This window comes from Mycteria americana, chromosome 1 (assembly GCF_035582795.1).
Source record: "Mycteria americana isolate JAX WOST 10 ecotype Jacksonville Zoo and Gardens chromosome 1, USCA_MyAme_1.0, whole genome shotgun sequence".
NCBI lineage: Eukaryota > Metazoa > Chordata > Aves > Ciconiiformes > Ciconiidae > Mycteria > Mycteria americana.
In genome coordinates, this window is record NC_134365.1 from 15,312,098 (window position 1) to 15,336,297 (window position 24,200).

The 24,200-nt window shown below is 42.9% G+C and overlaps 1 protein-coding gene across 5 annotated transcripts in view; it reads right to left on the reverse strand.

The window, feature by feature from the left end:
* Positions 1-1,769: 1,769 nt before the first annotated feature.
* The window catches only part of SRPK2 (SRSF protein kinase 2), a 157,099-nt gene continuing 134,668 nt past the window's right edge, over positions 1,770-24,200 (reverse strand). For 3 of the 5 annotated variants that reach the window (XM_075491660.1, XM_075491680.1, XM_075491673.1), the window contains 3 exons: positions 10,614-10,683; positions 9,283-9,375; positions 1,770-3,431 (listed from right to left, as the gene is read on the reverse strand). In XM_075491660.1, the coding sequence (XP_075347775.1) occupies positions 3,247-3,431; positions 9,283-9,375; positions 10,614-10,683 (348 nt within the window). In that variant the 3' untranslated portion in view covers positions 1,770-3,246. Of the gene's footprint in view, positions 3,432-9,282; positions 9,376-9,809; positions 9,903-10,613; positions 10,684-24,200 lie in introns of all 5 variants that reach the window. The other 2 variants (XM_075491688.1, XM_075491666.1) reach the window with 2 other exon arrangements.

Here is a 24,200-nt window from a genome sequence, read left to right on the forward strand (position 1 = left end):
TGTTTACCTGTACACTTGTGCACTGAAGCTGTATCAGACGTGTTATTCTGACCATGGTTGCAGACCACGGTGCCACCTGCATGCTACAGTACATTCCCCTTTTCCTCTAGTGGATCTTCAGGACCTCCTGTGAGTGCAGCGTGGGGGGACTGAAACCTTGTCAGACTTCCCAGAAAGCTTAAAAATCAGCTAAATGGTATTTGTAATGCAGCCTTCCTCAGCCCTGCGCACCCCACCCTCATCAAAGGAGAGCTGAGCGAGTGGTGCTGAAATGAGGTATGAAACAGTATGAACCATATAGCAGTATTTTTTTTAATTAAAGGAAGTTGTTTATTCCTGCTGCTGAAAAGCAGCAGCCAAGATGGTGCTGTGGCACTTACTTACCAGGTGCAGAGTTATTCCGTAACTGGTGTGTGATAGCATCCTTGCCTCTCAGCAGTGACTGCTCTAAGTTCTGCTCCCACAACAGGACTGTGCTTGAAGGCTCTACCTCAGAACCAGAGAAGAAAACCAGTGTGCGAGAGAACCTGAAATGGGACAGGATGGGAAGCAGCTGTTCCTACTCACGGAAAAAAGGTGGTAATTCTTTTTAACATGTAGAAAAACATTTGGGCTACTTTTCAATTGTAATTTGCCTGTAATTATTGAAAAATTTTATTAGTAAAAGCAGTACACTAGAAATACTTCCCTGAACAACTGCCGGCTGTGCAAAATGCACATTGTATGGAATAGACCGTGTTTTGCAGTAGAACAGGATTAGGCCATCACCAACAGCAGAAAAGCCAACCTACCCACCCACCCACCCCCCTTCTATGGCTCAGACACTGGTTTTGACAAGATCTGCACCCTCCTCTATAGCCCACAGTTCAAATCTGGTGGTCCCGACCCTCCTCCAAGTAGATCATTACATGGTCTCAAATACAAGAGAGTATGTCAGGTACACACTGTACGCGGCGCAGTCTCGGGGCAGCGTAAGGGGCAGACACACGGGGTTGCAGAGGAGCGGTACTATGCGAGGTTCCCCAAGTTGTTGTATCGCCATGGCCAAGCAAAGGGCAGAGGTAACGCTGTAAGGTTACTCACCTTGCTGGGCTTGCATTTGAACTGGTGCTTCATTCACATGCTTGTATTTTCTATGTATTCAAGAACAAGCTTCTGATTAGTTGCAGCAACCAGGCACTACCAGGGGCTAGTCCAGGTGTGAAGCCAAACTAATTTTTACGTCTAGCTCTGCAGTCCGTTGTGGCATTGTCCTTCTCACTGGTGTCACCCTTGTGGCCGTTAAAAGCAGTTCCAGCATGAAGTGCCTGGGGAGCAGAGGCTGAAGGCATGCAGTCCTGAAACCCAGCTGCTGGCAGGGCCTCAGCACGTGGATGAGTTTCTCCTGAGCCATGTGTGCGTGTCACACTCTGTGGTGGCTTTGCAAGTCTCTTTTTGGATAAGCAGCTGCACCAGCGTATCGGGGATGGCATCATCGATTGCTTGTTTACAGTAGTTAAACACCTTGTATGAAACACTCTTTTGGTTTTGTCATATTTCACCTAGCAACCGCTCACAGACAGCCCCTTGTGCCATGCTACCCTCCAGGACGCTTTGAGTTACACCAGCTGACGTATTTTATACATTGACACAGCTGCTTTTCACTTTGGCCAGGCTTAAACCCCACCCCCACCCCACCACACCCCACCACACCCCACCCCCCCGACACGGACCTCTAGCAAAGAAACGGTTGGAGTCATGGCTAGCAAAGATTCCAATGACCAGCACACTGTCTGAAAAAACAAAACACTTTAATTAGACAACTGCAAGCACCTCAACAACTGGTTATTGTTACAGCATGGGGCTATCTTCTCACAATCTAGTTATTGCAAAGGCATGTGAATAAATTTCATATGGACAAAGTCAAGAAAAAGTGGCACCGTAGTTACATGAAGATCAGAAGTAAGCTTACATTCATCCCACTGACTTCTAAAAGAGGCCAAAACACACCTCCATACTGTACATTCTACAATCTGTATTGCCTATAAGCTTCAGCCTATGCAGCTTTTTTTTCCTAGGAAACACGTAATTGTTGCGTGCAACTTACTTACAAGGGGCAACCGTATGTCTAGTTATGGGAAAAAACAAAGCTAGTGCAATTTTTTTAGAAACATGTAAAGCTATGAATGGAATGAGCATGATCTTGCTTCTTGGACTGTTTTACCCACTGCACTGTAAATATCTGCAGCTATATCCTTCCTTAACTGACTCCAAGCACACGCTGTTGTTGCAAAAGATCAGTACTTCTACACAGAGAGTGGTTCTCATGCTCAACTTTTAATTTTTTTTTTTTTTCTTAAGGTATAGTACAACTTACAGTGCTTATAAAAAGGCAACACCATATGGTACCATGTCTTCACTATCACATTGTAAGGGAAATTGCTATTTTTCTTTTCTTAAAAGCACTTAAAATAGGCAAAAGTTCTAAAAGGGAGTGCTAAATGATAATGCATACTTTATTAGAAAGAAGTCTAGCCTTCCTTTAAAGTGCCGTTTGGGGAATGAAATCCTGTAAACCAGAGCCACTTTGTTTAAAATCCAATGAACGGGAACTGCTACAGAATAGAAAGTTTACACAATTCCTTAAAGCAGTTTAAAGTCCACTACATGCAATTGGTTTGCTATAAAGCTCTCTAAAACTTAGTCGCTTTACTCTGAAATTGAGTCCCTAGTCCCATATTTAAATGGCAATAAACATTTACAGGGTGCATTTACATACACTATAATACAAGGATGACATCCCTTTGCCAGAAGATAAAATTGTACAATTCCTCGCCATAACTCAGTTCTGACTTGATAAATTTCTTACGCTTGTAAATTATATAATATGCATCAGCTAAAATATTTTTTTTTTTCATAAATAGTTACAAAACTTGCCAAAACACATGGGGGGAAGTTTCCTTTGTTCAAAAATCTGACATCTGAATGCCACACAACACAAGAAACAATGCTTAAAGACACGTTAAGTGTTTTCTGAAGAAAGTGGGTGAGTAAACTACTAGCTGAAGACAAAAAGACTACCCTTCCCCAAGAACACAGTGCACAAAAAGCAAAATGTCAAACAGTACCTCAAGCAAAATAAAGGTCTGAGGATTGAAGCCAGCTCACGTGTGATCCTGCTAAAGAATTTGTGACAGTCACCATTTAGGTCCGATGCATTGGAAAGTGGTTGCTGGCTTTTTTTTTTTTTACAGCTGGAAGATTCTGCTAAGAATTCAGCCACGGATGCCTAAGGCATTCTCCAGCTGAAGCACGTTTTTCTGGGACCATTTCTAGCATAGGGATCAGGAAATCTGTAAACTGTGCAGCATCTTCATGAGGCCAACCATACTTCTCCACAAGCACATCAAAAAGACTCCAAGGTTTCAGCTTGGTAATGTGTCGGAGTTCTCCTGTGAACAGAAATATTACCGGCATTAGAAAAATACCTTGTTATCCCTGCTAGCAACTAATCCCTGTTTCGTTTTTCTCCCACTCTGCATTCACAGCACCTTGACCAGGCTGAGAATCATTATTTAGGAAGGGCAGCACATTGCAAGCTTGTGTGAGGTCCTCAAAGGAGACGAGTCTGTCCGATGTCAAAACCAAGAAATCATTCCTACAGCAAACTGATGTTACACCTGGAGTCTGCTGTACGCATCATTTCTGATTTTTCCTGCTGTCTTCGTTCTGTCTGCTGCACACAAAGGCACTCATTCACACGCACGCTCATGCTGTGAGCGAAGAACACTGCAGGCCTTTCCCTCTTAGTCAGCCAACAAACCCAAATCTTACAAAAACTGCTCCAATCCTAAGAGGGAGGCCTCGACAATACAAGTCACTGCCTCACTACGCGGCACGTGCCGACAACGCAGCAGAGCAGCGATTCACTGCAAACCAAGCCAAGCACAGAGGTTTGGTACTCAGAGGTTCTGCTCCATCTCCTAGGCAAACACACCCGAGAGGTCTGGTCTGAGTCCTTCCTGAGAAGGAAGCACCTGCTGCTGCCTATGTCTGCGTCGACCCACCACCAACACAAGTGGTGGCAGCAGCTGCAGAATTTGAGTTCCATCAAAGAGGGGGCATATGGCCAACCTGGCAATGCATTGCAGAGCAAAATGAATGAAGAGGCAAGAACCCTTCTGCCATTCAAACCAGCGATATTAGCCAAGTCTACCCACAGGTCATCTGGCATGATGGGGAAGAAAGACTCTTCTGGCTGCCCCCTGCTCCTCCATTGCTGCCTCCCTTCTTCCCAGGCATATATCTGAGCCAGTCATCTCCATGTGATGCTACAAAAAGCACTTCAGAGACCTCTGTGGTGATTCTGTGATGTCCCCTGAACCACTGAGCAGGGTGATGGGTTCTCACCCAATACTGGAAGCTGAACATGACTCACCCATAGCTTGACAAGCACACTACACCATACGGTATGGGGGCACGCAGGCCATACTATTTTTAAGCAAAGTGGTTTGGCAACTTGATTGTTGTCCCTGGCTGTAATCTACTGCCCATAAAAATGCCATCATACATCAGCTCGCAGGTCTGAGTTACAGCCCTGTGGCTACAGAAGTTCCCTGGCAGGAGAAGAAACCTGTGTCTTCATACTGCCCTGAGAGTCTGAGCATCTGAATACAATAGATTAAAACCACCACAGGCCCAGCAGGACACAATTCTGCTACCTCAGGCCATAGCAGAAGGTTCTAAGCAGGGTGCAACACTTGAAAAAGCAGCTCTCCAGGTGCTATCATAAAGACCCCAAAAGAGCAAGTGTGCAAACAGTCGATCGCTTGCAAGAGAAAGAAGAGACCTGCTGGTAACAGAAACTCAAGATGTGCTGCCCACAGCTGGCCCACTGTCCTCTTTCCTTTCCATCTTGCAGGGTAGGAGTGGTGCTGAGATAGAGAGGAATGAAAGCAGAGGGCGTATCCTGCCGGTTTATGTCTGTACACTTACAATACAAGTGTGTCCCATCAGCACCCGCAACTCAAACAAAAAAGGCTCTGCTTTGGACCCATACTGTCCCACAGTATGAATGTACAGAAAGGACAGCACATCTCGGAGAAGTGTATTCATTTCCAGGCTCACTCTCAGCCCCTTAAAATCTTTGTGCAACTCTGAAATTTAAGTGCTAAAATCTTACCCTTTTGAAGGTTTCCAGAAGTGTGTATCAGGGACTACTAACAAGAACAGGTAGTAAACTTTCTAATAAGAATGCATAAACTCAAGTATTGCCAAAAAGGGACAGAAAATACTGACTTGTTATTGACTGCAAGCAAAAAATGGCTAAAAAAAAAAAAAAAAAATAATCAGGCTGTGTCCATAGCTTCTCCAGCTTACAGCATTCATTGCAAGGGTTGCCATAATAATTTACCAAACTAGACTAACTTCGGGGGAGCGTGTGTGTTCCCGTGCAGCACTGTCTTCACCTTTCTATTCAAATTATGTAGTTTTAGACATCTTTTCTCCCTCGGGTTGTATGAAGTAAGACTGCAAGATGAGGCTCCTGGTGTCACTGTGGAAGGCGAGTTCATACTGTTTGTTCATACTGCTCCTTATTTTGTGAAGTGGAGGCTGAACTTGAAATACCCAAGCTAAGACCAGCACACCCTGGGCAGCACGACATTCTGTAGTGGTTTTCTGCTGAGGAACAAACTATTTTAGCACTACAGGTTGAATTTTTCCACAAGAAACTCCGTGAGGATTGTAAAAGCATTTAAGAAGATGGAATGCAGTAAAAATTATCTGTGTGTGGGCCAAGAATTAAACTGGTGCCTCAGTTTTCAATAAAGATCATGATGCTGACCATGGACTCAAAACAGGGTAAGTAAAAGGCAATTAACACAACTGAGGTGGATGAAAAACTCAATTTATTTTAATGTGGTGGGTCCATCTCATTTCCATCCTAAAGTGCTGGAGAGCAGCACAGGAAACAGAGGTGTCTGGCAACATGTACTTTCACCTAGTTCATGAGGTTTGTACCATGTAGTTGGAAGACAGCAAGACAGTACCTATATTTAAGGGAGAAATGAAAAGCACAGGCCCACCGGTCTGACAGTCAGTATTCAGGGCATTAAAATGAATTTTCAAAGAAATGCTAAAAATGTAATAGTAAGTGAAAACTTCCTAACAGAAGCTCTTTATTTAGATTTTTGATAGTGAAGCACACAGGAAATATCTGGAGAGGACAATGGAGTTGTCAGAACTGGAAAACCCCTATGGCCAAAGCCGAGGCAGCAATGGACCTTCTGAAAAATAAATGTTAAGTCCGAAGGAAATCACTAAAGGAATTTGAAGGACCTGTGAGGGGGAAGATGCTATTTAAAGCTTTCTCTGCTGACCGCAATACAAAAACACAGATCTAGTCTATGAAATTTGTCAAAGACAAATTCAAGATGTGTCACCAGGCAAGAGGGGGATGGATTATTGAACAGTAAGAAACAGATGATGTGAAGCAGCAGTGGGATATAATCTGCTACTACATATTTTGAGGACATGCTCCCAAGAACTAATGCAAGAACTGCTGGTAAGGCCCCCACAGTACAGTAGATAGAAGCGAGGGAGGTGGAGGAGAGCCCTCTCCTTCCCTTCCAGGATGTTAAATAAGCAGCAGTGCTCTTCCTTGTTACAACTTCCAATGGGCAAAGCCAGTACCTAGCCAGCATCTCACACAGGTTTAACTCACAAGGAAACAGGCTAGCAAATACCAGAAGAAAAATAAAAGGGACCATGGTCTAGAAAAAACAAAAGGGTTTTAAGTTTTAGTGCCAAAATGTGATAATCATTTTTACAGACAAAATTGCTTCCATGGAGGCACTAGAGAAAAGGACTCATTGGAGTTATTACTGGGCTCAATCAAGAAGAGACCCTATAAAAAGTATGTGAGCATTTGTGTTATAGTGACTAAGAAACAACTTATAAATGTTCTTCCTCTTTTAAATGCATTCTCCTATTTGAATGTCACAAACTGCTTCAGGCAACTACTGAGCAGAAGGGACTCGATCCTGTAAACTCATTAGTTGATAACACCTTTCCTTTTATGCCTGCGACATTCAGTGGAACAATTCAAATGTTTAAAGCTTCTCTCTGAGGTTGAACTTGCTTACAGACAGCAGTAACACCCAAATCGTGATTTCCTGATTTTCACCCAAGGCTAATGTTTTCAAAATAGGAGCCTACAGTTAGATTTCTAAGCCCACCTTTACACCACAGCCTGTAATTTTCAGAAGAGCCTCAGGCCTGTACTACACGGCCTCTGATCTCACCGCAGATGGTGCCTTGAGGAATGTCACTGAAGTTCAGGCCCTAGAGGACAACAGCAACACTTTGCCATGGAAGACGCTCATGGAAGCACATGAAAGTCTCCACTTCGTGGGAATTTTACAGACTGCCCTCTTCTGTGCGCCACAAACACTGTGGTTATTGTGTAACTTAGGTCATTTTAAGATTCTATGACAATATTAGAAAATGCCAACCCATCTGGTCCACAGTGAAAATTAGGAACATGAGATATGCTTTAAGGGGGGTTGGGTTGGGGGGTCTTTCTAATTCAGTACCTGCCTCTGGCTGTGGCCACAGGAAGGGGTAGGGAGGGAGGGGCCGGGGAGCCTTTCTGCAGGCCCTGCCCTCACTCCAGCAGCTGCAGTCCTGTCGGTGGGTGCTGGAGGGTACCTCCTGCCCAGCCCTTTTACTGCTTTATACATTGACAGACCTGTCGGCCCTGAGTTAGTTCATCTTGGTTAACATAAGGTTGGTTTTGAGCCTGCTGATACGGCCTCTCTACAACCCCCGTGGCAGCAGGCTCCCAAAGCTCACTGCCTGCTGCATAGGAAAGCACTTGTTTTAAAGCCACCCCCTGCAAGTTTCACTGGGTGTCTCCCAGCTCTCATATGGTGGGTGCTGATGAACAACAGCTCCATTTTCAGCTTATCCACTGCCCTCCCATTTTGTAAACCTTTATTATTCCTCCAGCAACCTTCTCCCCTCCACACTAAAAAGCCCCAGGCATTTTAGACTCCCCCATATGGCAGTTGCTTTACCTCCTTGATCATCACTGTTGCCCTTCTTCACACTGTGTTTAATGCCATTACATCCTCCTTAAGGCAATGATGGCATGCAGAGGTCCCTGCCATACCAGAAATATCCATGCACAAAACAGGCAGCTCTCATGCAAGGGAAGGAAGAATCACTGGGTTGTCTACTGCCTCGTGACCTCAACCTCTTACAGCACAGCACCACTGCCTCGGCACCCCACGTGCCCAACACAGCTGGTCGGCTGGCCAGCACTGGCCCTGCCAACAAGCTGTGTGCTCAGGCATGTGGAGTCACGGGCAAGAGGGAAGCCGCAGCACTGTTCAGCAGGAAAGCGTGCTCACCAGCTGCGGTCAACCACCCCAGATGTTCCCCTACCACGTAATGGGATGCTCCTGACATACCCTGTCCCTCGATACAACACAGTGCTGTCCCATACACAGACGGGACAAAAGACACTTGAAGCATCACCACATTCCCTCACGTGTCAAAAACCTGTCTTAAAGAGCAGCCTGAGCAAAGACAAAGTACAAAAAGATAAAAGAACCGTAAAGCCCAGTGCATTTGCTCACATTCACTTTCTTGTAGCAATTGACACGGGTTTTAATTTTAGAGGGGTTGTACTTCTGTACAACGCCAAACACAGCTAAGTCATCGCCTATGGCTGCGGCACTTGGGCATTACGGTAATTCAGAGTGTTTGAAGTGAGACGGCATGGTGCACAGCAGAGCAGCTTTCTCCATCGCTCTGTCACAGAGCGATCTTTTCTGCATGCTCTCTCTTCAGGGAGGTTAGGAGAGTGTGAGGACTGACTGCATGCAGCTGTGTGTCTATCACCCAGGTATTCCCTTCCCACCTTGGTTATTCCTTATCAGTAGCACCTGCTGGACCATTTATATATGATCAAAAGTAGTTGACAGATGACTTCCACCACATTACAAGCTACGCATCACTTGATTCCTTACATTTACATGAACATTGGACAACAGATTCACACAGACATTTGTTAACAGCCACACTTTGTTGAGTACATCCCAAAATGAATTTTAAATGAAATATTGAAATGAATAGTGCAAATTGTGGCTTTTCTCAGAAAGCCAAGTTTACACCAAAATTCTTCTTTAATAAGAGCTCTCCACTTAAACGGATATATTTCTTCAGTACCCATAAATGAACATATTCTCCTTTTGGATAGTATTATGCTTTAAATTAGTGTTGCATAAATACCGTTACCTTTTTTGGTGAAAAACTCCTTGGAATATTTCCCCAACATAGCGTATTTTCGAGGGATTTTTCCCAGCAGTTCAATGATCAATGCTATGTGGTCTGCATTGGAGAACATTGCCAGCAAAACAGAAACATACAACAGTTTAATCAGTACATTGCATGCACACACTAACACTGGCCCGGTACAGACAGAAATAGATTGATCCTGGTAAAAAAGACACGTGCACACTGCTCAGTGGCTAATTTGGAAAGATGCTTTCAGCAAAACTTCCTTCTCAAAACAACATTTGAGTATCAGCTGCTACAAACAAGTTTTGCTATGTAATTTAAAATGCACCAATAGTTATTTTACAGAATGTTTAGCTAAAAAAAAAAAAAAAATTTGTCACAGATTCCTGCACGTTTTGTTTTTGAAAAATAAATTTTTGTTGTGTGATTTCAGGAAATGCTCCTCAGTGGGACATGCTACAACCAGCAACAGCAATTCCACTTCTGTCTGCATCACGGCACCTTTCAAAAAGAAGAGGTACTACCTCTGCGATTGAAGAATTCCCGAGAATATTTTCCAGATAGAGCAAAGTGCCTTGGGATATTGCCTAGCAGCTCTATGATGTGTGCTATGTGGTCTATGAGGGAGAGAAAAAAAGGATACGGGAGTGGAAGGGGCAGGGAAAGGATGGGATAAAAAAGAAGAGGAAAGAAACTGGAATTAGTAAAAAATCAGAAATAGTTTCAAATCAACAATGTTTGCAGCAAATCCATGCAGAGGTTTCCAGGATCAGCAGAGCTCTGGCATCATTAGTAGCATTTAGGAACAATGAATGATGCCCACATTACCACTGCAAAGAGCATTTACAAGCAAACAAGCATGAAAATGGACAGGTATACAGATGGAAGCAGGAGTTAATTCTGATTTTTTAAAAAAATTAGTAATTGCCTAATTCAAATAAAAATATACAATGTAAACATTATTCCAGTGTCACTTTTATAAAGAGAAAATACTACAAAGTTCAAATTTGTCATTTTTTTTCTAAACTAAAATGTTGTTATTCTCAATCAGGTTTCCACACATATGCAATCTTACAAGAAGGGCAGTTTAATTCCTTCAGACAGTTGTTAAGTAGATGAGTATCTGCAGAAGGGAGTTTTTGCCCACCCATTGCTAGTGATGGAACTTAAAACTAAAAAGAAAAAAATAATATTTATATTCTGAAAACAATGTGTATGAACAGTTCACTCAAATACAAAACTTAACCCCACTGTAAACTCACTGGAAATTTAAGAAGAGGAGTGTGAAAATATACAGAAACTCATATAATATCTCAAAAGATTCATACCTTCATCCCTGGAATAGTCTTCACCAGAGTGTGGTTCAAACAAATAATCCCCAGTCGCTAGCTCAAAAGCCTATAACATAACAGACATATTTATGGGTATTTCAGAAATACTGTTTTTAATCTTAAGATGTCAGCAAAACATCACAACTATCTCAGAACCAAGAGGGAATTAACATTCAAAGCTCAAGGCCTACAATTGGATCCGAGACTGAGAAGAGGCCACTCACCTGGGGTCCATCATTCCTGCAGTGCAACGACAGCATGAACCCAGGCTCTGGAGAGAGCCCCATGTTCAACCCCGAGCACACCCCGACAGTACGAGAAGCTGGAGGTTTGGCAACGGCCAGTACACCCAAACCCAAGGCGTTTCTGCCTACTCAACTAGGATGAACAAAGGAGATGGACAAAGAGTGTGGAACTATGGTCCCTCCCCAATGAGCAACCCCTGGGGCTCCACCGGCTGACCAGAGAGTATTTCGGTCGTGTTGCAAAGTTCAGCACCAGTCCCCAGTGGCAGGAGGCAGCGAACAACACCCGGCAGCAGAGGAAGTTATTCTGACCAGATTGGCTGCATGGGAGTGTGAAGGGGGCATCAGTGTAAAACACGTTTTAACATACTAATGTGTTGGCTGTTGATCATGTTAAATATGTGTAAGCTAATGAAGCTGGGAGGTATTTCTAAATATGTAATAAAGAGCTACACTTGTATCTGAAGGCTAATTACCTGTCAGAGATTGCATGTTGGGGACTGAAATAAAAAAGTCTGAATCAGAAATAAAATCCATTTATAACTATAATTAATCACTTGAAATTAGCAAACAGGGTAAGCTTCATTGATGACTCTAAATCTAGACCAGTTTTTAAAAGGTATTTTTGTTGAATCAGAAGTCATCAAAGTAAACACTGCAGTCATGGGGTAAAATACTAAGACCGACACTGAGGAAGGAATCCAGAGCAGACACCATGATGACCGACCCCTTCAGGCCACCGCAATGCTTTGATGGGATGCTAACCCTTTGTTAGGTCAGGACAAAAGTGAGTTTCTCTTTATGACTGTAATGCATATTAAAAGCTGCAAAGCACTGAAATAATTGTGAGAGCCCATACTTGGGTACAAACATGGATTCATCTAGCCTAATTTGTTAAACTATTCTCTTTCTGCTCTGGATCACCAATTACCCAAGCAGCCACAGGAATCTAATTCTTTCCAGGTGGTTTAAACATCAAACTATTTTCCATCTCCAAGGCCAGGGAAAACATCTGATCCAGAAAATCATTCCAAAAATCAGGCAGAGCTTGCTGGCACAGCTCTAGGAGGGGATTTCACTCCATCAGAACATTTACTACAAAATACTTGTCTCCTGAAAATATACACTCTTCTGTTCCAATTCATAATCTGGAGTTGTTAAATCACCTGTAAATTTAGCCTATTTATGGGCACTTGCCTTTTTCAAGCTGTGAACTGCAGTGTCATCCAAGTGGGCTATAGCCAAAATAATTCACTGCAATCACACACAACAGCCAAGAAAGCAAGAATGCCCCTTGTTGACATTTCTGTTGATGCTACAAATGGGCATTTAATTTCCAAAGTCACTATCACTAATAAACAGTCCTTCACTTTTTTTTGTATTCTACTCTCAAACTCAAGATTGAGAGTTTTCACTTTACAGCTTAAAAAAAAAATCTGAAGGACTTCATAAATTACCAGGTATTTAAACTGAAGAATATTTTTAGAGTAGCCAGAAGAGATCACTGGTAGGGATCTCTAAACACAACATGGAGAATATTGTTATTGTTTTGAGATGAGACTGAGAACCCTCAAATGTTCCCTCTGTTATCTCATGGGAATACATTCATTGGAAGAGCCAAACCAGCTTTCCTAGGGGAACACACGCTGATGGAGCTGGTTTCTGAGGACATTGAGAAACTCATCACTATTTAACACAGATTCCTGGAAAACAATGGAAATGTAGTTGAATTTAGCCACAGAGGTAGACTCCAAAAGAATACAGCTCCTGTCCCAAAAAATGAAGTATTAATAGCTCAATATGTCTGCGTGGGGCTAAAAAGATTAAATTGGAAAACCTGTAAAAACTGCACAAGAAGTAAGCACACCACTGCGATACACTGAATTTTAGATCTGTTTGTATATAGTAAGAGCTGCAAGCTCCCATAGATTTGGGATATTTATACCACCCTTTTGCTGAAGAGAAACTAAAGCTTTTCAAAATGATGCTGCTGCTTCTTTTTTCCTTTTTGTATAGCTTTGACTCCATGCCCAGCATGGGCTGGAGCCACAGTGTCTCAGACATTCCTGACTCTCCTTAAAGGACTCTGCACCGAGAATGAAGAAACTTCTGACTCAGATGCACACAGGGACAGCTCAGAGACGGCCTTGCCTTTTGGGTGCTGCGATAAATATCTGTAATAATACTTCTTAGAATTCATGCAGGACAATGTCTCACAGGTTCATCTGTAGCAATCTGGTAATAGGTTCCTAGGTATTTGCAGGATGGACTGGCTACACAGCATAAGATAAATGAAATTAATTTGGCCTCATTTAAAAAAGAATAAATCCTTGACCTAGGTTTTTACCGCAAAGTAAAAGAATCAGTCTTAAAAATGCATTAATAAGCAGGTAAATAGCCATAAAAAGGATAATGACACCTTTGGATTGTATCAGTCAGAGTTCTCCTGCTCTTTAAGCTCATGTCCAAAGGCATGGTACACCAGAAAACATGTGCAGTCCCATTACTGAGTCAGTGCCACCAAAAGAAGAGCTCTCTCCTGCTGGTACTCAGAACTACACTTTTGGCGATGCATTGCTGCTGTGGACTTCCTAAGCACTTTTCTGTACTTACCGACACTTTGCACCCAACTGTAGGTACATAAAACCACCCAGTCTCCAATTCATAAGTTTCTGACACTCTGATAAAATCAGGAGGTGGAGACCCTGACGGACAACAAGTTGAACACAGGTCAGCAGTGCATTCTCATGGTAACGCAGGCTAACCACATACTGGGCTGTACGTAACAAGCATGTTACCAGCCCTCAGTGGGAAGTGACTTCCCTTCTCCTCAGCACTCACATCTGCATCCGCAGACCTCTGACCAATTTGGGGCCACCAGTATGAGAGAGATCCTGCCAAACTGGAGAAAGACCAGGGAGGAGCTCCAAGATGTCAGGGGGCTGAGCAGAGGATGCAGGAGGAGAGGCTGGTGGGGCTATGTTTGTTCAGGTTGGAGGAGGGAAGGAGAAGGGGGGATTTAATTGCTGCACTTCACTGCCTGAAAAGAGTAATAGAGAAGACCAAGATACACTCTTCTCAGTGAAAGGACAACAGAGAACAGACACGAGCAGCAAGATGGGAAATTCCAACCAGACAGGAGGAAAAAAAATTCTTCAGCGAGACTGAGCACTGGGACAGACTGCTCAGAAAGGCTGTGGAAATGCCATCCTGACAGGTATGTACACCTCAACTGGATGAGGCTCTGAGTAACCTCATGTAACCTTGACATTAACCCTGGTTCAAGCAGGAGGTAGACTACTAGAGATCCCTTTCAACCTAAATTTGGCTATTATTGCTATGATGCTACTTATGCAGATTAATCATATTTACTTACTTTCCCTTTGAAAGTATTCATTTATAAAAACTAGTTTCTTGACAGAAACTCCGACTTTGAATTACCATCATCTATTTTACTTCATGTTGACATTTACCTCAACACAAATCAGCATTTCAATTATTATATGGAGATAACAAATAAGATACAACACACTCAACATATGGCACAAAAGCCCAAGGCAATCATCTGTCCTTACTGACTGTACTGGCAATCACTACTTATCACTTTCCTAAGGTTATCACAGAGAAACAGTCTAGACTGCTTTTCTCCATCTGCAGATGGAGAACCTTTCATATAAATGGTCACACTGCTGCCTTTGTAGGCTCTGGAGAGGCTCTGATTCCTTTCCTGCCACGCAATTGTATATGAACCTACCACAATACTAAACTGTTGGCAGCACTATCATATATTATGGATCCATGTCTAATCACACAATTGGAAATAGCTACATTTTCACTGTGTGACAGCTGTGTACTCTATCTGGTGATTGAAAATGGATGCATGCCTAGGGAAGGCTGTCTGGGAGAGGACTGGAAGAACAAATCACTTGGACTGCATCAGCCTCCCTGAATTCCTCTTATGAAGCCCCAGCTGAAAAAGGACAAGCTATAGGCCAGAATTATTATTTTGACAGATGAGATCCGGCTCTTGGCCAGAGTTTCTCTGCCCCAGCTGAAATGAAGAACTGTGAATGAGAAGATTGTAACTGCTTTAAAAATAGGCTTAGTTTTAAGAACGCTGCTCCGCAGGTAAGTGGGAGCATGGAAAGAGCAGCAAAAAGCTTTTTGAGATACGCACACCAGCTGACAGTTTGCTCTCCCATGGACATCTCCCTGTGAAGAGCCAGGCAATGGAAAGAATATAAAAGGCATTTTGCATGGTTAGTGCTTGGTAAGAAAGGGCAGATATACAAAACACGGACACGCATGGGATGCTTGAAAAGGAAACAGGTTTCTGTTATTTGCTGTACTCTGATCTTGGAATCATGCACATGCTGAGTGGTTGCTTTGGAAAGTCAGTTTCTTTGCAAAATCATTTTCTTTTGAATGTTTCAGGTTGTCCACCCACCACCTTCAAAAAGGGTGTACAGTGATTAATAACAGCATTTTGTACTGTATCTGCCTACTGAAAAATATGTGCATAGTGACTTGAAGTTTTTCCTCTTCTCTCAACCAGATTTTTGATTTTCCATTTTTCCTCAAAATACTGTTTCTGTGCAGACTGAGGCTTGTCATCACACCTTTGGTATGCGCCACTCGCACATACTAGCATGATGATACTCATGATCCCATGGAGACATGATCATTTTTTCCCCACTTACAACACAGGAAGAGTAGTTAAGGACAGTTACCTCTCCACCCCATGTTAGAGGACATCATGCAAGGAAGTAAACTGGGGACTGAACTACAAGCACTTACATGTAGGTTTAATTTTAACATCCAAAATTACTATTTCCTGCTCATTCTTCATTCTGTCCCTCCAAGTTCTCTCACATGATCAGAAATGCTCATAATAACACCCCTGTAAGCTTGCTTGCCTTGTAGTAGCATCTCCCTCATTTTGTAAGCTGTTTGCCTGTCCCCTTTCCCTCTCACCCCAGTAGTATTTTCTTTAATCATTTCTATTCTCTTTGGGTAGATAAAACACCAAGTACAATTTTCTCTTCTGACTTCCTGCCGATCTAGAGCTATGATCTATTTGCTAGTTCTTATTATAAAAATAAGATATTCCAGGAATCACAACTCACCACAAAAGCCACCTCAGATAAGTGTTAAAAACATAGTCTTGTTAATGTCCTAGCTTGTGACACAGTCATCTCCTCCCCGCAGCTCAAAAAAGACTGTACATGATGAACAACAAAAGTCAGATGATGAGACTCATTATTTCAGGTGCTTTTCCTGTCTCCAATCCAAAGAGCATAAACAAGGAAAAGCAGTGGAATCATGGTGCTTGCAGTCATTTCCAGGAGCAATACAAAGGGATGCCCTCTGCCAGTATTAACTCCCTTATCTTGCCAGGATTTCTTGGCAGCAGCAGTGGAGTACTGTGTTCCATGGTTTTTGAGATTTAGGAAATGCTAAATCATGCAGTGCCTGTTCCATTTCTGCTCCACAGAAAGCAACCCTCTCAATACTGCAAATGTGGAAATTCAGCCTGATAAAATTAAATGATCAAGGGTGGTTTCAATCCTGTCAAAGGCACTGCTGGCTCCAAATCTGTTCCTTTTTTTGGGTGAAAACGAGATGCACCTCCCTGTTGGCGTAATTAAAATAGGGTTTAGTACAGCAAGGGAACACAGAATTTTCTAGAATGTAATATATGTCGAGAGAGATTCCCAGTGTCTGGCTTTCCATGAGAGCAGCTGAGTATCCCACTTAAATAGGCCATATTGTTAAAAGAAAAAGAAAGGGCACTGTGCGATTTCCTTAGCAAATCTTACATATGTACAGCAAACAATAGCAACAGTCACTCAGACCTGGGTCACCGAAGTCTGGGAAAAAAATTTAAGATACATTTTGTTGCATTCTTTGCTTAGCACAGAACAAGCAAACAACTCTATCATAGTCTGGAAAAGCCCACTGGCATCTAACTTCTTTCATTAGCTTCACAGCACATTGTGCGTGCACTGATTATAAGCCTCCAAAGATATGTATCATCCTCTTTTTTCCCCTCTGCCTTTTTTTTTTCTTTTTCTTAAAGACTCTGAGACTCAGATCACCTGAGCAGAGGACTGGTACTGGCCTGAGAATACTCCCTTTCATCCTTTAAATCTGATTCGAAGAGGTACTTTTCCTGTTTGGGGCACAAGAACTGGGCCATGTTGAATCATCTAAAATTAGAAGATTCACCTCACAGGCTGCTGGCTTACAATGCTACTTATTCACTGACATAACACCAAAAGAAACAGAACTGTAAGGTTATTAGCACTGAGTTATTTCTTCCTCTTTTGCACTGTTTCACTTATATGCTATTTGGGTAGAGTCCTTACATGGCTCTGTTTATGTACGCTTCCAGCACAAGTAATCCTGGAATCTCTGGCTACTCCCATACTAAAGACAATACAAATAAAGCAAGACTATTCTTTCCTGAAAGCTGCATCAAACATGTGGGTTGGTGGCTAGACAAAGCTAACCCATATTAGCAGAGCCCAGCTGAGGAGAGCACTCCATGTAGACAAAACATACAATGTCCTAAAAGCCAGATTCATAAGGGGGGGTATTCTGAAAGTTGCTGTGCACACATGAACACAGTTGCTTTGCACACTCAGGGCACCGTTATCAGATGCTTTTGTTTAAAAACATTATCATCATCATCATCTCCATCCTCATTTCTAAAAAATAAGTAAAATTGATGAGCAAATGGTATGATGAAAAAAGACAGTCTGCTGCTGCTGTGACACAACACAATCTCTGTGCTTAACACTTTATGCCATAAATACAAGCTAATACAAGAACCTGTAGCTCTGCTACTCTCATAGTCAATGCTATTCCCAGTGAGCAAGATTATTTCATTAGCAAGCAAAAGGCAGTGAAAAACCTTAGGCTCAAATGGAGATCCATAAAGCAAAAGACCAAGTTAAGACCTCAGGTGAATCCTGGTCCCATGCATTCCAAGTAGTCCTTCATAAAATCTACTAGCCAGGACACATGAAAAGATTGAGGTGTTTTATGTACACATCTGGAGGTCAACCTCTGACATGGAAATTCTATAGACCCTAAACTAATTCAAAGAAAGGCCTGTTTTTATTGTAATTTTTTTAAATAGAGACATTATCTACAACATCTGACAGTAGTGGATATAAAACAGATGGAGAATCTTTTCTATTTTGCAGGCTAAGCAGTCTTCATGTGTGCTGTTTACTACTAAGCAGAGTGTTCTGGACTGCTTGTGAGCAAGCCCGTTCGAGAGTTTGGTAACCACGTTGTGAAACTTAAACAACACCCACTGAGATGGAGAACCTGACCACAACTTTGAAAAAGCAGGTCTTCCGTCAGCAAGAGCTACACAGATGGAGGAATGAAGAGCACACCTGCAACAGTCTCTGTGAGAATACTGGTCAGAAATCTCCAGTTTGAAGGTTGTGGGTACACACAGATCTGCAAGATGTATTTGCACAGAATTCCATCCAAATGAGGTCAAAATATTTTGAACGCTCTTTCAGTGCCAGTTCAGAGAACTAGCTCAGCGATTCAGTTGTGAGCAAGGCTTTTAAAAGCATAACATCTCATTTTTGCTTTAATACTACTTTACTATACTTTGCATTCATAGAATCATAGAATGGTTTGGGTTGGAAGGACCTTAAAGATCATCTAGTTCCAACCCCCCTGCCACAGGCAGGGACACCTTCCACTAGATCACGTTGCTCAAAGCCCCATCCAACCTGGCCTTGAACACTTCCAGGGATGGGGCATCCACAACTTCTCTGGGCAACCTGTTCCAATGCCTCACCACCCTCATTGGGAAGAATTTCTTCCTTATATCTAATCTAAATCTACCCTCTTTCAGTTTAAAGCCATTAGCCCTTGTCCTGTCACTACACGCCCTTGTAAAAAGTCCCTCTCCAGCTTTCTTGTAGGCCCCCTTCAAGTACTGGAAGGCTGCTATAAGGTCTTCCCAGAGACTCCTCTTCTCCAGGCTGAACAACCCCAATTCTCTCAGCCTGTCTTCATAGGAGGGGTGCTCCAGCCCTCATCTTCATGGCCCTCCTCTGGACTTGCTCCAACAGGTCCATGCCCTTCTTATGTTGGGGGCCCCAGACCTGAATGCAGTACTCCAGGTGTGGTCTCATGACAGTGGAGTAGAGGGGGAGAATCATCTCCCTTGACCTGCTGGTCATGCTTCTTTTGATGCAGCCCAGGATACAGTTGGCTTTCTGGGCTGCAAGTGCACATTGCCAGGTCATGTTGAGCTTCTCATCAACCAACAACCCCAAGTCCTTCTCCTCAGGATTGCTCTCAATCCATTCTTCACCCAGCCTGTATTTGTGCTTGGGCCATGTGCAGGACCTTGCACTTGGCCTTGTTGAACTTCATGAGGTTCGCACCGGCCCACCTCTCAAGCCTGTCAAGGTCCCTCTGGATGGCATCCCTTCCCTCCAGTGTGTTGACTGCACCACACAGCTTGGTGTCGTCAGCAAACTTGGTGAGGGTGCACTCAATCCCACTCTCCGTGTCACTGACAAAGATGTTAAACAGCGCCGGTCCCAATACCAACCCCTGAGGGATACCACTCATCACTGGTCTCCACTGGGACATCAAGCCATTGACCAACTCTTTTGAGTGCCATCATCCAGCCAATTCCTTATCCACCGAGTGGTCCATCCATCAAATCCACGTCTCTCCAATTTAGAGACAAGGATGTCGTGCAGGACAGTGTCAAATGCTTTGCACAAGTCCAGGCAGATGACGTCAGTTGCTCTTCCCTTATCCACCAACGCTGTAACCCCATCGTAGAAGGCCACCAAATTTGTCAGGCACGATTTGCCCTTAGTGAAGCCCTGTCAGCTGTCACCAACCATGTCCTTGTTTTCCATGTGCCTGAGCATAGTTTCCAGGAGGATCTGCTCCATGACCTTGCCAGGCAGAGAGGTGAGACTGACTGGCCTGTAGTTCCCCGGGTCTTCCTTTTTTCCCTTTTTAAAAATGGGGGTTATGCTTCCCCTTCCCAGTCAGTGGGAACTTCACTGGACTGCCACAACTTCTCAAATATGATGGATAGTGGCTTAGCAACTTAATCCACCAGCTCCCTCAGGACCCACAGATGCATCTCATCAAGTCCCATGGACTTGTGCACCTCCAGGTTCCTTAGATGGTCTCGAACCTGATCTTCTCCTACAGTGGGCAGTTCTTCATTCTCCCAGTCCCTGCCTTTGCCTTCTGCGACTTGGGTGGTATGACTAGAGCACTTGCCAGTGAAGACTGAGGCAAAAAAGTAGTTGGGTACCTCAGCTTTCTCCATATCCTGGGTAACCAGGTCTCCTGTTTCCTTCTGGAAAGGGCCCACATTTTCCCTAGTCTTCCTTTTTGTCACTCACATACCTATAGAAGCTTTCCTTGTTGCCCTGGACATCCCTGGCCAGATTTAATTCTATTGGGGCTTTAGCTTTCCTAACCTGTTCCCTGGCTGCTCGGACAACTTCTTTATATTCCTCCCAGGCTACCTGTTCTTGATTCCACCCTCTGTAGGCTTCCTTTTTGTGTTTGAGTTTGTCCCTGAGCTCCTTGTTCATCCATGCAGGCCTCCTGGAGTTTTTGCCTGATCGCCTCTTTGTTGGGATGCATCGCTCCTGAGCTTGGAGGAGGTAGGTGATCCTTGAATATTAACCAGCTTTCTTGGGCCCCTCTTCCCTCCAGGGCTTTATCCCATGGTACTCTACAAAGCAGATCCCTTAAGAGGCCAAAGTCTGCTCTCCTCCAGTCCACGGTAGTGAGCTTGCTGTGCACCCTCCTCGATGCCCTAAGGATCTTGAACTCCACCATTTCATGGTCACTTCAGCCAAGGCTGCCCTTGAGCTTCACACTCCCCACCAGCCCCTCCTTGGTGAGAACAAGGTCCAGCATAGCACCTCTCCTCATTGGCTCCTCTGTCACTTGGAGAAGGAAGTTATCATCAACACATTCCAGGAACCTCCGGGATTGCTATGCCCTGCTGTGTTGTCCCTCCAACAGATATTGGGGTGGTTGAAGTCCCCATGAGGACCAGGGCTTGTGAACATGAGGCTGCTTCTATCTGTCTATAGAGGGCCTCATCTGCTCGGTCTTCCTGGTCAGGTGGCCTGTAGCAGACCCCCCCTATAATGTCATCTGTCCCTGCCCTCCCTTTAATCCTGACCCATAAGATCTTGGTCAGCTCCTTGTCCATTCCCAGGCAGAGCTCCATGCACTTGAGCTGGTCATTGACATAGAGGGCGACACCCCCTCCTCGTCTCCCCTGCCTGTCCTTCCTAAAGAGCCTATATCCTTCCATTCCAACACTCCAGTCATAGGAGCCATCCCACCACGCCTCCGTGATGCCAATAAGATCACAGCCCTGCAGGCGCGCACAAGTCTCTAACTCCTCTTGTTTATTCCTTATTATGTATATGCTACATGCATTTGCATAGAGGCATTTAAGTTGGGCCCCTGATGAAGCTGACTTACTGGCTGGAATTCCTTCGTGCTGCTCTTCAGGTGCTCTCCTGCTGACCTGTGATCCTTCTCCAGGCTCTGGGCTTCTATTGCTGGCACTGGCATCAAACTGGTAGGAGCAGGATGGATTGAGGTTGCCCTCCCTGGGCAACTTTAGTTTAAAGCCCTCTTCACATCATTCATATTAGGCACACACTTTTGCAACACATGCATTATCATTCAGTAGAACACTGAGACCAGAAAGCTCATCCAAAGTCAAAATCATGAACACAATGAAGGACAGGATCTGTAATTATGTAACGCAGCTCCCACTGCAAAGCCATACGGCACCTTTCCTACCCATTCGCAAATGTAGTATTTCTGACAGGTAGATATGATCAGAGCAATTACTTACCTAACCTGAACGCAACCTCAAACTTAGGTCACTTAATAACATATAGCTACCCCTTCATTGACAACATTTTTTTTTTTAATATCAAAAAAGCAGGAAATGAAAAATACCATATACAGTCAATACAGAGTCAGCTGGTAGGACATCACCTCATGTGTGCTTGGTACTGTCACACTAGGCAAAGTATGGAAGGATGGAAACTCACCCAGAAAAAAAGTCATGGCAATACTGCTGGACCATTCATTTTGCATAGTACTGCTTCAAAAAATGTCCTTAATGACTTTGGACTTGTTGTACAAGCAAAGCAACCTGACAAAGAAGTCTCCTTGCTCTCATTTGAGAAATTTGGACAACACGGCTAATGGGGTATCTGAGCTGTATTTTGGCTGAAAATAACCACCACCTCCAGCTCCTGCTCCAGCAGACAATCCTTTTGAAAACACACATAACAGTAAACATCATGGAATAAAGAGAATTAAATATGAAACAAGAGCAAGATAACCTAGAAGGGCATTTTCTGAACCACATCTAGGTACAACAAGGAATCCAAACCTGAGAAAGCAAGGGGGACTACAATGGCACTAAAACACTTCAGTACTTCACAGTTCTTGGCTGCTTTAGGGACTGGAGAGAATCAAATAATCATTTCCAAAGACAGCCTAAATACGTTAATTGGGAGTTTGCAGTTCCACATCAGGAATGTTTCCCTGTCCGTTTATCTCTGTTACAAATCACCTGCAGAAAGAGCTGTTAAGGTTTTCAAGTCAATCCCTACCTCAGAGCTGTTTTCCATTTGATACAGGATCAGCACTTGCAGTGCTCTGACCCATTTTCTCAACCTTACAGGAAAATAAAGCAGATCCTGAGGGGTTTTGAAACGATGAATCTTTGGGGTGAGCTTGAGAGACCGATCTCTATTTTTTACATGACTATGCAATGATGACAATTGAATTCAACAATTGTATGTCAGTGCTGTAAGATTATAAAATTTCTACAGCATTTTTAAGGGAAAAAAGCCAAAGTCTGTGGCAGAAGACAGAATTCCAGTGTTTCTGCCTCAAATGCTTTACTATCTTTAAAGCTTACATAACAAAAAAGCAGAAGCATAATTTTCTCATTCAAATACTGAAATTTCATAAATAATTGTGAATCTGAATTAAGATACCCCTAGTGGCAGAGATTCTTTAGGCTTTTTTTTTTCCTTCAGTTTGAGAAAGGACTCCCATGAAGAAAGCAGTAACGCTTATATAACATGGAAAAGAATTAAAGTGTGAGGGGCTGGGAGACCTCAAGTACTGTGAGAATATTACATTCCCTAGGTGTGACATTGCTATTAAGTACCCCACTTTAAACACAATCCTAGATAGACTTCAGCCTTTTTTATGTGGTTTCAGCTACAAGACTGTATATAAAATTAGCAGGGGGTAGGTACAACCTTAAAGGAAGACAAGTATAGGGTAGTCAATACCATAAAAAGGTACCAAGTTCAACTGAGTTTTACCAAATATCAGGTTAAAAGGAATGAAAAGTCTCTATAGTAATTTTGCAGTTAGTTAAGAGAAGAATCATTCAAAGAATTAAGGATCAAAACTGTGGAATATTTTCTATGCTTTGTTTTCAATGTATTAGAAAAACTCTACATTTTGCCCCCAAATGGAAGAGTAAATTTGGAAATGAATGTTCTTTTCCACGTACTAAAGCAAAAGCTAGTATTAAACTCCAGAGAAAACATACTTGCAATTTTACTTATGGGTTAGTTACTTCCAACACATGGCTTGCTGAGCTTATAATATCTGTAGGATTTTATGTTCCTTTCAATCCTCCTCCTCTCCCTCTGAGCTCTGCAATTCTTCTCATCACCCACGCCTGCAAACTGCGTCTAGTATTTGAGTCTTCTCCTCCTCCTCACACACTTACTCTTTTCAGACATGTATTTGTAAAATATAAAGATTTGAATAAGTTTTCACTTTTAAAATAGACAAAGATATTTCTAAATGTATTTCCAAAACTATCTTTAATGAGAAGACGCATGTAGCTTATTTGTCCTCAAAGAGATAGTACAGAGTGTTTCAGAAAGTTGAATGATTAAGTTTTAACTTTTCTTATTCTTTAAAGACTTCTAAAAATATATAATTCCAGTTTTACTGTGTTAAAATTAATTCTACAGAATGTTACCACATATTTTACTAATGAACTAAATTCCTTCTCTTCAAAGTTTAGAATCTAAAGCTGTGATTTGCAAGCCTAATCTGATCAGTGTTTTCACTGCACTTAGCAAGAATTTGAAGTATTTCACTGTTTTGCTACTTTATGCAAGAAAAAGGAATGGAAACACAGCAAACAGCTGCATAGATTCTAAGATGGGAAGGAAACATGCAGTTGTACTACTTCAGTTAGACATTTGCCTGACGTTTAAAATATATATGTATTTCCCTCCAAACT